The sequence below is a fragment of the Lissotriton helveticus genome, chromosome 10, assembly GCF_964261635.1.
Source record: "Lissotriton helveticus chromosome 10, aLisHel1.1, whole genome shotgun sequence".
Taxonomy (NCBI): Eukaryota; Metazoa; Chordata; class Amphibia; order Caudata; family Salamandridae; genus Lissotriton; species Lissotriton helveticus.
Genome location: NC_136071.1, coordinates 528,253,275 through 528,266,613, shown reverse-complemented (window position 1 = coordinate 528,266,613; position 13,339 = coordinate 528,253,275). Strand labels below are relative to the sequence as shown.

At 43.9% G+C, this 13,339-nt stretch overlaps 1 protein-coding gene across 2 annotated transcripts in view; it reads left to right on the top strand.

The window, feature by feature from the left end:
- The window catches only part of LOC144784345 (nmrA-like family domain-containing protein 1), a 216,045-nt gene that overhangs the window by 162,642 nt on the left and 40,064 nt on the right, over positions 1–13,339 (top strand). For both annotated transcript variants that reach the window (XM_078663070.1, XM_078663069.1), the window contains exons 2-4: positions 11,286–11,524; positions 11,757–12,006; positions 12,286–12,476. In XM_078663070.1, the coding sequence (XP_078519196.1) occupies positions 11,286–11,524; positions 11,757–12,006; positions 12,286–12,476 (680 nt within the window). The remainder of the gene's footprint in view (positions 1–11,285; positions 11,525–11,756; positions 12,007–12,285; positions 12,477–13,339) is intronic.

Sequence of the window (13,339 nt, the reverse complement as noted above, 5' to 3'; positions counted from 1 at the left end):
CATTTAGGCCCTGTGCTGTTAATCACATTCACACTATTGTGTGGATTTGTGCAAACACCGGTTTGGAGCCATTAGGCTGACCGCAGCTATTAAAAAAGCCATGGGAGTTAAGGAGTTTAAAATGGCTTTAATCCCACCTTGGAGCTTGTGTGAGTGTTTGCATATGGCTGTGTGCTTGTCTGCTTATGTCTGCCTGCTTTTGTGTGCCTGTTCTTTTGTGAGAGAAAGAGGAAGAGAATCAGGGCACTCTCAGGAGATTTTTTCAGGGGACTGTGTGGAATGCTTTTGTGTACATGTGTGTTTGTTTCTTTCTGTGTGTGTGCATGCTTGAGAATTATAGTATTGTGCCAAACAACAACAAATAACAGGATGGCATAAAGAAGCAGCAAATATTACAAAACAAGGAAATGTTAACAAATCAATGTTTGGCTTTCATTTTGTGCAAGGAGTTAATCTGTTTTGTTTGACATAAACACATTTCTCATATGTTTCCATATGTGCTGCAACTGGTACAGAAGTCATTATGTATGATCAGATCTCCCCGTATCCCTGCCCCTAGCCTCGCCCACTTGCCACACCTCTAGCTCATTTTAATGAGTACCTGCACTTATTTTTTCCATTTAAAGCACTGAATTTAAAACCTCTTCTGTCGTAGTTTCTAAAGTGCAAAGGATAAAGTAAAATTGCCAGTACCAAACTACGGAATTATTTTGTCCACGTGGGGTTGCGATTAAACCTAAGTGGATAATTAATGTCAAAGGTTTGAAGGTTCACAGCGCGTTATTGCATTGAAACAAACTAGGCTGTTAAGTACGTATTGTTCTTACTGGCATATCTTGTGGGTTTTCTGATTGGTGAAATTGCAATTGCACATTTGTGCCAGCTCTAGGGACATATGTTGGTAGAAAGGAAAATCAGTTGTTCCATTAAGGTCCTGTTTAGGGATGAGGGGGCGAAGAGATCAATAAGCATGCTGTGGGGTGCAAGGCTTCGCCGAAGGCCATAAATGCTTCAACCGGAATACACTGGGCACAGCTGATGACCAGTTGCCTTAAAGTCTGCATGAAGGTTGTGAACCGAAACCTACCCTCAAGACCTACCTAGAATCTGTGCTTTTGGCTCCTGGAAGTAGGGAATTTGAATTTGCCCTGCACTCCATGCCAGAAAGGGATGCCTGAAGGCCATGTTTAGGGTGCAGGAACGTGGGCTGGACATGGCCGAGGTCCATGCATAGCAAGCTCTGGGATAAAGTTGGCAGGAATATTGAAGGTATTTGAAGTCAATTATTACAAAACTATCAAAAATACACCAAAAATATTTCATAACGGAATTATGCTTGTTTCGTAAGACTATCTATGATTATCCTCCAAGATTGGTGATCAGTTAATGTAATGACAAAAAAATGCTTATGCTGAAGCCCAAGTTAACTGGATGAAGCACAGAGGAATATGTATTCTAAAAGTGAATTTGAGTTAGCATCAATGCTTAATTTGTAAAATATGAAGTCCAGTTGCACAAATGTTTGTCGGAGGCCACACCCACTTTTACCAGCTCCACCCACTTACTCTATTGGCTCCACCCACATCCTCCACTGGCTCTGCTGAAAACCAGAGGTAATACCCAATCTGAAATTCAGCAAGGGAACCTTACTCAACTAAGGTTTTGATCGGAGGAAGTACCCCTGCCCCGTGAAAACTTTGAAAAGGATGAAATCAAAAGTGCATTTGAAGCAATTTTTTTAAAATAAATTAGCTAAAATGACGGATGCAGGTGATCAGGAAAGTGGACGATGACGTTATATTCTTGCACAGACTGACTAGTCTGGTGAATAGGGCTAAAGGGGGATTTAGTTCATATCTCTGTGCTTCAGTTTCCTGGTCTGCTGATACTCGAAGCACATCCATACAGACTAACAGGATTTATAATGTCTCTTGCATAATGTGAATGCAGCTCCAGCGTAACGATTTTCAGAGCCTCATCGACTATTACATGTTGCCAAACAAGCCCTAGTTACCCTGGTAACAAGGCACTATAGGACTGTTCCATTTGCCGCCATCTTGTTTGTAGCGGGGCATTAACAGCTGTAAGATAGCACCCTCCGGATGTGCAGATTATGTTCGTGAGATATCTATATTAATTACCTGGATCCCCACTTTACTGTGCCTGTTCCAGATTAATGAAGAGATACGGTTGCTCTCCAGAGGAGGGAGACACAGTGGAGATCCTCTGCCCTAGCAGCATTACCACATGTATCTGGAAAGCTTACGTTTTTTCAGAAACTCCAAGCCAACCACTACAAAAGCATGGGAGAACCCAGCCCGCCTGCGGGTGGCTGACCCCAGAGAAGAGTCACTAAAACATACAGTACCCGGGATACTGGGCAAAGCAAGTACGAACATTGCCTATAGTGGAGTGTCATCGTGGGAGGATGTGAGAAATGTCTGTCACCAGACTTGCAAATATTGCTAAACCCAGTCCAGTTCCTCTTAAACATGCATCTTATGAAAGTTTTAACTCTAGCATTAAGTTAAGAATAAATAATTGTTCTGTATTTGTACAACATCTTCTTGTGAGGGAGCACAGCAGTGACCTTCCTCACAGAGATCACAGTGATGACATGAACTCTTGGTGCACGCTTTCATTCCTGCACTCATCCCCGCATGTGATTACTTTATGGGTTAACGTTTCTGGGAGGACCAACTCTCTGGCCTTTGTGTTTACTTTTACTGGAAAGGTTATATGTTTACCGTTTTCTACACTATTCCTATTTTTGCTAATTCACCACAAAAATAATACCTCTATGCAGTACTGGAATTTTATTGTGAAGTTCAAGAGATGGAGGCAATTGCGAAGTTTTAATTGCACATTGTCGATATTTATGCATGTGTCGGTACCAAAAAATTGTGCAATTGCACATTAAACGTTTTAGTTTCTTTTCTCAATATAAAAAATATCTTTCCTCGCTACATCCCCTACCAAAATACCAAATGCTGGTTCCATTCATAAAACTAGTCATTTCCACAAGTGCAATTTAACAATTGGCCTGGGTGTGTACCATGGATTGTGACTACCATCAAATCCATGGTAAAAGTGAAACGCCATCCAGTATTCATCTTGCTCCTTTATTTTCAAATATTTACCTGGCCTTCAGCGCTCCTTTTTATTAGGTCTCGCCATGCGCGCTGCATAGGAGAGATAGGAGAGACCTAATGCCATCGGCAGAGCTTTTTCAGCAAAGAAGTGCACGCAGTGCATTGCTTGCAATGCAAACGCGTGCACGTCTGGAGATTTCCTTGCGGGAGTGCGCAGCGCCATCTGGTGTCACCATATGGTTGCACGCTCCCGCAAGGGCATCGCGCATGTTCCCATCCCTGCTGCTGGGCGCGCTCGGACTGGGCAGCGAGCTTTTTTTTTTTTTTTTTTTTTTTTTTTTTTTTTGGCTGTCAGTTCCCCTGCACAAGCAGGCATCCACTTCTTTCTTTTTGCTAAAATCAGCTGTTCTGACAGAAGTTGATGCCTGCTTGTGCCCAGGAGGAACTGCTGGACTACTCATCGGTACAGAGTATCTTGGTTTTTAATCATTGCTTGGAGTCGAAGTTCAGACGAGGCCTGTGATGGAAGGACTGGCGTGTTGGGCTCCTCCACTCTTCGTATTAGCCGGCTGCCTTGCTGAAGAGACCCCCCTTTGAACGACAGCGGGCGAATGTGATGGATTTATCGTCGGAGTTGAGCAAGCATGGGCGAAATCCAGTTAGTCACAAAGTAGAAGACCAGAAGAAGTTAGGAATACCCGGGTGCTTTGCTTCAAATTTCTTTTGAAGAGTGCTTCAATTATACGTGCGAAGTAATTGCAATGTGCACCACGCAAGGCCGCCACCGTCTATGCTGGATTGATAGTTCCACATTGGCAATTTAAAATCATAGGCATTGTGCTGAAACCACGGCCTGCAGTTGTTTAATTCATTTGCTCATTTTCTAAAGCGCACTTAGTGTCCGAATTGTCTTCGCCGTGCTGTTGGATCAAACAATGGAGAGAAATGGGCTGCGCTCTGTCATTCATCTGGTTTGTTGCTGCCTGGCGGCGGGTTTGTTTGCAACGCGCCTTTTTACATTGCCAAGTGTGTTTTCAAGATCGCCTCTAAAATCTGCATTGCCTCATTAAGTCTGTTTGTTTTTCATTAATTAGAGCCTTCCGCATAGGTTTTTGATGGCGCTGTAAGGAAGTACGCTGGAAAGGTCCATCGTGACACAGGACAGCATCCGAGGTCAGCTGCCGTCATGGCAACAAAGCACAACCTACAGCAACGCTTGCTTTAAATCTCAGAATACTTCGTTATAGAAACAATTCTTGGAAAGTTTGAAGTGGGTGGGAACTCCTGTGATTAGTCGTCAGCGGTGCCTGAATAATATAAAATTCCTCTGACATTCATTTTTAATATCTTTTTGCAGGTGTGCAGATAGAAATTGACATTTCCGCGGAGCTAATGATCACTATTCATATTGTGCTGCAGTCCACCTCAAGCAGTGAAATGAAGAAGTCTGCATTTATTGCAGCTGTTCATCTAAATAGAGTAGTCCTTGGGGGACTATGATGTGCTATGCATGTATCAGATAGCCAGGTGATGTTGTATATTACATGCATTGCACAGTTGGCTGTTGTGTTGGAAGCATCATGATTTGGTGAGATTGGCTATTAACTTACTTGGGTTGAAGGGGTGACCTTGGACATTATTGAAAAGTGGGGTTGTACCAAACAAATTGTCTCTTTTGCTGCAGTGCTATGGTTAAGCAATCAGAACAGTGGTCGGTGGTTTAAGGTGTAGTTGCTTCAGTAAGAAATGTGACTTTTACTTGCTTAGCTTATGATTTATGTATGTCAGTTGCATTTATAGCCGTGTAGTGCAGTTGTTCACAGATATCTAGAAAGCACATTCTTACTAAATACAAGAAAAAGTTTCCCTCAAGCTATGGAAACCTTTGTAGATGCATATATTTGTATAGATATGGCACATCTTTACGCCTCTTGTTCATGGTGCGATGAGTTTTTTGTGATGTCATTGGAAATGCTTTAATTTGTAGTTATGACACCTCTTTACATCTAATGCTTTCAATGTGCAGTAACAGCAACGATCTCATTTTTTCGGTAGGCAGTCTGGCAAACCTCACTTTCAATTAGACATAAACGATCATGGACTAGACAGTAATGTAAATGTCTGCATTAGAGTCAGCTGAAACTGCAGTGTTTTGTTTGCTTGTAGGTACTTCCATGCCTTCTTAGAAGGAGCCTGGCTCCTGGTGTACCACCATACTTGAAAGGCATTTTGCCTCTTTATACTTGTTTTATGTCTGTTTACACTTTCTTTAATTACTACTATTTGTTTCCAGTATTCTCACCACACAGGGCAGCCTTTGGAGTGAGGAAGAGTTGCTGGACCCCAGTTAGTGCATTTTAGACGCCCCCCCCCCCCACCATTGATTGCTGAAGTTTATAGTCCCCCTTCGGAGCTTGGCCTCGCCCTCAGTCATGCCCCTTTTGAGGACGTCCACATTAGTCAGCTGAAAAAGCGGAGTTTTGTTTCATTGTAGACTCTTCCATGTCAATTTAGGAAGTGCCTGGCTCTTTTTTGTACTGCCATACTTGCAAGGCTAGTCACCTCTTTATACTTGTTCTATGTGTTTTTAAATGTTTGCAGGTTTTCTTTCAATCTTGTTATTTCTTGCCAGTATTCTTACCACACAGGGGAGTTTGTGTAGTGAGGAGGGGTTGCTGGACCCCAGTTAGTGCATTTCAAGTAGTAGTAGTGCAAAAATGTACATGCGGCATTTCGAGGCAGTTTCCGCTTTCTTTTGTTGTCAAGCTTCGTTAATTAATTCATGGCAGATAATATTTTCAATCCCAGAAACCAGTAGGAGGGATCACGTGCTACAAAGCAATTAACGAAGCTTGACTACAAAAGAAAGCGGAAACTGCCACGAAATGCCGCATGTACATTTTTTCCCCAGAAGAAAGTGCGGACAGCACTGAAACGCGTCGGGATTGCAAGTAAAAGAAACGGGACCCGACTCTTCCTGCGCATGCAATAAATGATGGTTTGTAACCTACCTGCTTCCGAGTGATCCTTTTGCCGCAGAGCCATTGGAAAGAAAAGATATAGATATATAGATGTATAATAAAAATCCAACAGAGTTGCCCCCAAGCAAAGTGCACTCTTTCACAGAAACATTTATTAATTGGAGCAGCCACGGTGAGTGTCATGATACAGCAGTTCAAATGCCTAATGCGTTTCAGGATACGATCCATTTCTCAAAGGCAGCACATACTAAAATACAGCAAATATTTCCTACCAGTATGTCCTAAGTAATCGTCATAATGTTCAGGGAGTCTATGCATCCTTGGAAAGATAGTTTCAAATTTTACCCATGTTGGTTTCGCCACACAATTGAGAATGGACTCTGTCCATTCTGCCCCTCCATTTTGTGGTCTAAATATTTTTTCCAAAATCGAAGCTACTCTGTGCCCAAGGGACTCTGAAAGCACCCATGTATAACATGAAACAGCTCTACATAAAAGTATTGTACATTATACATTTATTGCATTAAGCATCCTCCTATGAAACATGCTAGCATTAATGACTTCAGACCTTTAAAACCATGCCAAGAACATAGGGAGAGGATGTGGCATAGCGTCACAGTTCCCAGTTTACTTTATGCACTTCTACTGCTTCCTTGAATGCTTGCAAAATAAACATCAATGGATTACTTGTTTATTTCCCTATTATGGGGACACTCGACTGAATCACTGTGGGGGTCTATTTTTGAAGCAGGGTTATATTCAGATGTTGCCCTGTCGGGAGGTGTCCATACTCTTCTGTGCTTAAACCCTTCTATATTTCCCATTATTAACCTCTCCATATCTGGGTAATCAAGCTCTAAAATTAAATTCCCCAGCTTTCTCTCATATCCATTCTTCTCTAATCTCCTCTGCCCAAATTTCTTTTTTCTCTGAGTTTTATATAGTGTTGACTAGACCCGAAGATATCAGAGCGCTTTATATGAACACCAGCTACGGTACACGAGGACACATTCAGTTTTGTTAGGCACAGGGAGATTAAGTGATTTGCCCAGAGTCACAGGATGCTGAGCCAATGCCTATACTTGAACCTGGTTCCCCAGATTGGAGATCGACCACCCTAGCCCGTTAGGCCACATCCTCTCCTCAAACTTGCAACTGCCTTGTGTTTCCCAGTCCCTCTCATATTCCTTCTCCTTTACCCAATTCTTCTCTAACCATCCCTCTCTCCCTGTCACTCATGCACACTCCTCTCTAAATCTTCTTTTGCTCTGTCTGACCCACATATCCTGCTCCGGTATCACGCTCTCTCAAGTCATGCATCAGCCCCAACCCTTTACAGCAACTCCTTCCCTATTTTTTAAATCCCCTTTTCCATTGGTGTCATTTTCTACCTCCCCTCCTTTGTAACTGATTTCCCATTTTCTGGTTCTACAAATATAATCACTCCACTGCAAACAAAAAATCAAAAGTAAAAAACATTGTAATTTACACCTCCAATAACTCATTCACAAATGCGAGACCGGTTGCATTGCAAATGCTTGTGTATATTTTTGCTACCGAGGTCCCATGACGTACAAATTTACCTCCTAATTAATTTACCCCATCCCTTGTCTGTAAAATCGACAGAAATGCCTAACTGAGGCCTGCTGCTGCACACTGTGTACAGCACACTGCTGCTTCAAATGATGGTGCCGGACTGCCAGTGCCGCCGGTGCGTGTGCCCCTCTAAATATGGTTCCCGGCGCTGAGGTTAGATGAACCCTGCTCATCCATGAAGCCAGCCTTAACCAAACTGATGCGGCTGCATGCCTCAGTCACTTAGGGGGTGCCAAGTAGTGTGTCTAGGATCAGCTCAAACAAAACTAATTGCTACAAAATGTCCAGGAGGGCGGCTGGAGTTCTGTGGCTCTTGACGATTCACAGACCTGTTTCTTGGACGTTTTATGAATTCTAGAAAGTTATAAATCTGCATCCATTTGGGTATGGCAGATATGCCTACCTGACGCCTGCTGCTGCACATGACACGTTGCTGCTTCAAATGATACTGCTGCCGGTGCGTCGTCCGTTCGTGCCTCCTAATGAGGATAAGGTGGGCTGGCAGCAAGGAATTTTCAAAAGGTTTCACACGCTGCTGCCGCATCCACAGAGGACGAAATTTAGGCCAATCAGTGGCCTGCCCACCGGCAACACTGACTGAAGGCATGGTTTTATTATTGGCACTGCGCTCCGGCCCGGCTCTTCGCCGGGCAAACAGAGTGAGAGTACGGAGCTTGTGAACAGTTGTACTTGTTATCATTTTTTGTCACACGTGTTGCAGTGTAGACCAGGCCCTGAGACATAAATTCCGGTGCAAAGCACCAGCACAAAGTAAGCCTTGGTTAGCATAAAGCCACACTTAGAAAAGATTAAGGAAAGCATAGAGGTATGTACCGCTCAAAGTCCAAAAGGAATCTGCTCTTACGTGAACTGCGTGAACACCAGGATATGGGGAAAACATGAGATTTAGATGGTGTTATCTCAATCACAACATCCTCATCCAATGAAAAAACAATGTTCAGGTGCTTTGCAGTATAGCTCCCAATATCACTACCAGCCATTCTCAGCCTTGAAAAACTTGTCACTACTGGTGCTTGCTGAATAGTAGGCTTTCTTGCAATATGTGAGACCATTAAGTTCTTGTCGAGATTTCTTTCCCAGGCTTGCTAATACATTGTCCTCCTAACTCTTTCTAATTTAGTCACGAGAAGTCCTCCAGTCCTGCTCGTCTTGCAGCCCGAGCAGCAGGGCGATCCCCGCCCACAGTGGTGACCAGTGTCAGCGCGCTGCTGCTGGAGCCCAGAGCCGGGGCACGGGGGCAGCGGGAGCGGGGGCCTTCCCTGCACAATCTGACGGAATCAGAGAGGCGAGAAATGGGAGGAGGCTTGTGCGGCTGCCGCTGCTGATCCCCGGCCAGAATCGCCTGGAGCGAAGGATATCCGCGGCTGGAAGGGAGCTCGCCGCTCCTCTGGGATTACAAAGTATCTCTAGTGCGGGAAAGGCCACTTTCAAGAGTAAATGAAGTCTCGAGTGTCTTTTTGTATAAATCTAATTCTGATAAAGAAAATAACCATACCACTCTGGGACTTATTACTGGGCTGTTGCATGATACCATGATGAAGAGGGCGACGGAGTCCCTCAAATGAAGATACTGGTCTTGCCTAACAGGGTCCAAGGATGCCTGACCCCATCATGGCCGAAAATGATGACTTCTTCCCCCCCCCCCCCCCCCCCGCTGAACTTTGACTTACTCTTCCCGTCCAGGACTGCGCCTACCCTTATGCGAACATCTGCAATTCTTTCTTTCCTCCCCGCTCTACTCCTCTCCACTTGCCTGCTACTGACCTCTGCCCTCACCTTCTCCTGGCCCTAGTCCCCACCCTGCTTACCCGTGAATTTTCCCTTGTCATTTGAGATCTAGCTATTTTGCCTGATGCCCGATGAAGCTACCTGATTTAGGGGAGAAAGGTCGGGGATTCGCTCCTTGGACGTCACCTACCCAGTCAGTCTTTAGCCATACTTCCTTTCATCTCTTCCCGCATCCCCCCTCTATCTATGTCTCTCCTCCTCTCCTCTCTCAATGTTTTGAGACTGAACTATTTTGTCTGATGCCCGATGGAGCTACCTGGTTTAGCTATAGGGGAGATGGGCCGTGGACTCCCTCCTTGGTCGTCACCTACCCAGTCGGCCTTTAGACAGACTTCTTTTCGTCTCTCCTTGTTGTATATCCCCTTTTCTCACCCTACCCTCTACGCTCCATTATTTTGCCCTCCATGTTCTTTTAATGTTTCCCTTGAGACCTAGCTATTTAGCCAAAGCCCAGTGGAGCTACCTGATAGCTATAGAGGAGATGGGTTTTGGGACTCCCCCTAGACAGTCACCTACCCAGCCGGACTTTGGGCAGACCTTCCTTCGTCTTTCTGCTGTATCTCCCCCCCCACCCCTTTACCCTTACCCTCTACACTCCACTTATTTCGTTCTCTATGCACTTGTAATTGTTTTTCGAGCAACTGTTGTAAATTGAAACTGATTCTTGTAATTTTGTTGAACCTCATGTAAAGCGCTCTGATACCTCCGGGTCTAGCCAGCGCTATATAAAACACTCTAAATAAATTAATAGTTCTAGATTACACTCCTCCTATACTCTCAATATAAATGCAATAAAATTCAGAGTTTGTAACTATAAGAGTGAATGAGAAATACATGTTGTACATTATTTATCAAAACATTTAAACACACCTATATGAATAAATCTCTAGCTTCTACAGGGAATACGTTTCTAGTGCGAGGATGGTTTCTAATAGTGACTACATGTTACATATCACATTTAATGTGTTAAGGCACACAGTATATATTGTCGAGTACATGTGAATAATACACTGTTGGTGACGTGCAAGGAAGGAGCCAAATTATGCTGTTCTACTTAAAAAATAGCATTGAAGAAAATGTATTTAAAATCCCGAACCTGCTGAAATGTGCAAGTCTTGGTGAAACGTGTAATTGATTTCTCCCCTCTCCCCACCTTAACCCTTGATTCAGTGCCCAGGATCTCAAACCGGCATCACTGTTGACCTCATATCGCATTTTATTGGTATCACAGAAGTTGCAAGCTGTCCCCTTATTATTTTTTTTCACCTGTTTGATAGCCTTGGCAGTGCAGGTTTGTTCTGTATGTGCTCATTGTGGTTACTTCATTTTGTTGAAGGTGGGACTATATGCTTCTAATTATAAAGAATGTACTGCTAGCTAGTTTATTAGCAGTATTTTTTGATTTGCTGCATTCTCTTAACAATTGAAATGATAATGTAATCAGTGGTCCTCGAAGATCTCTTGGTGACGTTGTGAACAGTGCAATATGAAAGTTAAGATAACATAGCTCCCAAAAGGGTGTGTGAAGGAAAAACCTAGTTTGGATCTATATCTTAAAAAGATTTTGGTCAGCCTGAGATAGGACTGAGTGAAAAGGGCTGTTGGGTACCTTTTTTGATTTGGTGTTTAAAATGAGGTAGTATATAGTGCTCCACCCCCCCCCCCCCCTTCATAATAGCTCTATTCCCCCAAAGACCATTGTTGGGTTTCGGCCGTGCCCTTCACTCAGACCTACACAACTGTGTGGTTGTAAATTGAGACTTGAATCCTCTGTTCTAAATCTTCCTCTCTTTGGATTTTTCCCAAGGGGCCCAGGGGGGCTCAGTAGCCCGAGCTCTAATCAGTGATGGCACCTTTGCTGTGAGGGCTGTGACTCGAGACCCCAGTAAGAGTGCTTCCCAGGAACTGAAGAAACTTGGTGCTGAGCTCTTCAAAGGAGACCTGGACCACATTGAGACTTTAAAGCCTGCCCTGACTGGTGCCTATGGAGCCTTCCTTGTTACCAACTACTGGGAGCATTGCAGTAAAGAGAAGGAGGTTGCACAGGTGAGACCTACCACTCTTATCAGGGGTGAGTGCAAGGAGCTGCCCAGCCATCGGGGGAAGCCCTCTCCCTCAACCCCATCTTGTTATGAGGCAGGGAAACACTGTACATAGCAGAGAACATCTAATATTGCATTGATGTCAGATTTTGTGACAAACTATGAATCCTACATGGTAGGAGCTTTCAACACCTGTATTTGCTAAATCGATCCTGGTTTTGGTGTGTGTCTTATAGGGTAAGGCTCTGGCTGACCTGTCCAAGGACGCAGGCTTAAAACATGTGGTGTTCAGTGGTCTGGAGAATGTGAAGAAGCTGACGGAAGGCAAGCTGGAAGTACTTCACTTTGACGGCAAGGGTGAGGTGGAAGAGTATTTCAGAGACATCAACGTCCCTATGACCAGCATCCGGTTGCCTTGTTATTTCGACAACTTTCTTAACTTCTTCCGACCTCAGAAGGCCCCAGATGGCGATGGCTACGTGCTTGGTAAGGGGAGGAGTGTGGTTATTTTAATTCAAGCTGCGTGGCTGGTTGTGGCGTAGGTGTTAGCCTTGCTTCTGGGACACTGTGTTCTTAAAAACATTGTATCAAAAATGAAAGCATGTCAGTGCCAATCATGGGCTTTATTCACAGTGAGCCAGATTACTTTGGGTATATCAACTTTCAAATGCTAAATGCCTAATATAAACCCATGACCTCCAGAGATTCTATTGCTACCATAGCTGTCAGGCTTAGTTAATTTTATGTCCCATCCTGTTTTTTTAGCTGTACCAATGGGAGACATTCCAATGGATGGGCTAGCTGTAGATGATCTTGGTCCTGTAGTAGTCGGTGTCCTGAAGGATCCAGAACAGTTCATTGGGAGGGACATCGGACTCAGCTCGGAGAAACTGACTACTGAACAGTATGCAGCCATCCTGACTAAATTCACCGGGAAGAAAATCAAGGATGCTAAGGTGAGACTTGCACCTTTTTTTCCATTGTTCATAGCTTCTCTATCAACACTTGTTTGTACTTTTTCAGGTATTGCCTGTGACAGTGCATGTGCTGCATGCTCTCATGTAAGACATATTGTATACAATAAGGGGCTTGCAGCCCACCCATTGCATAACATATGTTGGCTTCATTGTCCCTTTCATTTGCTTGCTTCAGATTGGCCATCACATGCTGGCTTCCATTTCTCTTTTTTTTCGGTTGGAGCATAGACTGCTGTCCTTCTGCTCATCACGCTTTGATTGAGGCACTACTTTATTTTTATTCCACTTTCTTGTCATCCTGGTAGAACCGTCACAATTTGTAGCTATGTTTTACTATGCTACACACACTTCAAAGAAGCCCTTTTCTCCTTTGAACTGGATGTTTATTGTGGCAAAAGATGTTATCTGCTTCCAAAAGTATTTTTACTAAGGCATCAACATGGGTGCATTTGCTTTCTTTTGGTAGGATTTTTTGCCAAATGTCATCTATTTTATTTAATGCATGGGGAGATTAGCAGATTTGCTCAGGATCATAGCGGTGTTCTGCCAGACTTAACAAGCATTGGAATAGTCAATGGGTATCACCATTTAGATTATTGGCCCTGCCATTGCCCTTTGATGCATCCAGCACTAATGCACTTTAAAAAAACTCATTATTACTGTCTGTGTCATAGCGCTTTTCAAAATTGGTTTTAGCCTCAGTGCAAAGCATCCACACTGCTGTACAGCATGGCTACAAAACCTTGCCAAAACCAATAGCTCTCGTTGGCAAGACCTGTTGGATTTGCCAATGTTTAAGTGTGGTGCTGTCTGGATCTGCTGCTTGCCTCTGTCTACCCCGC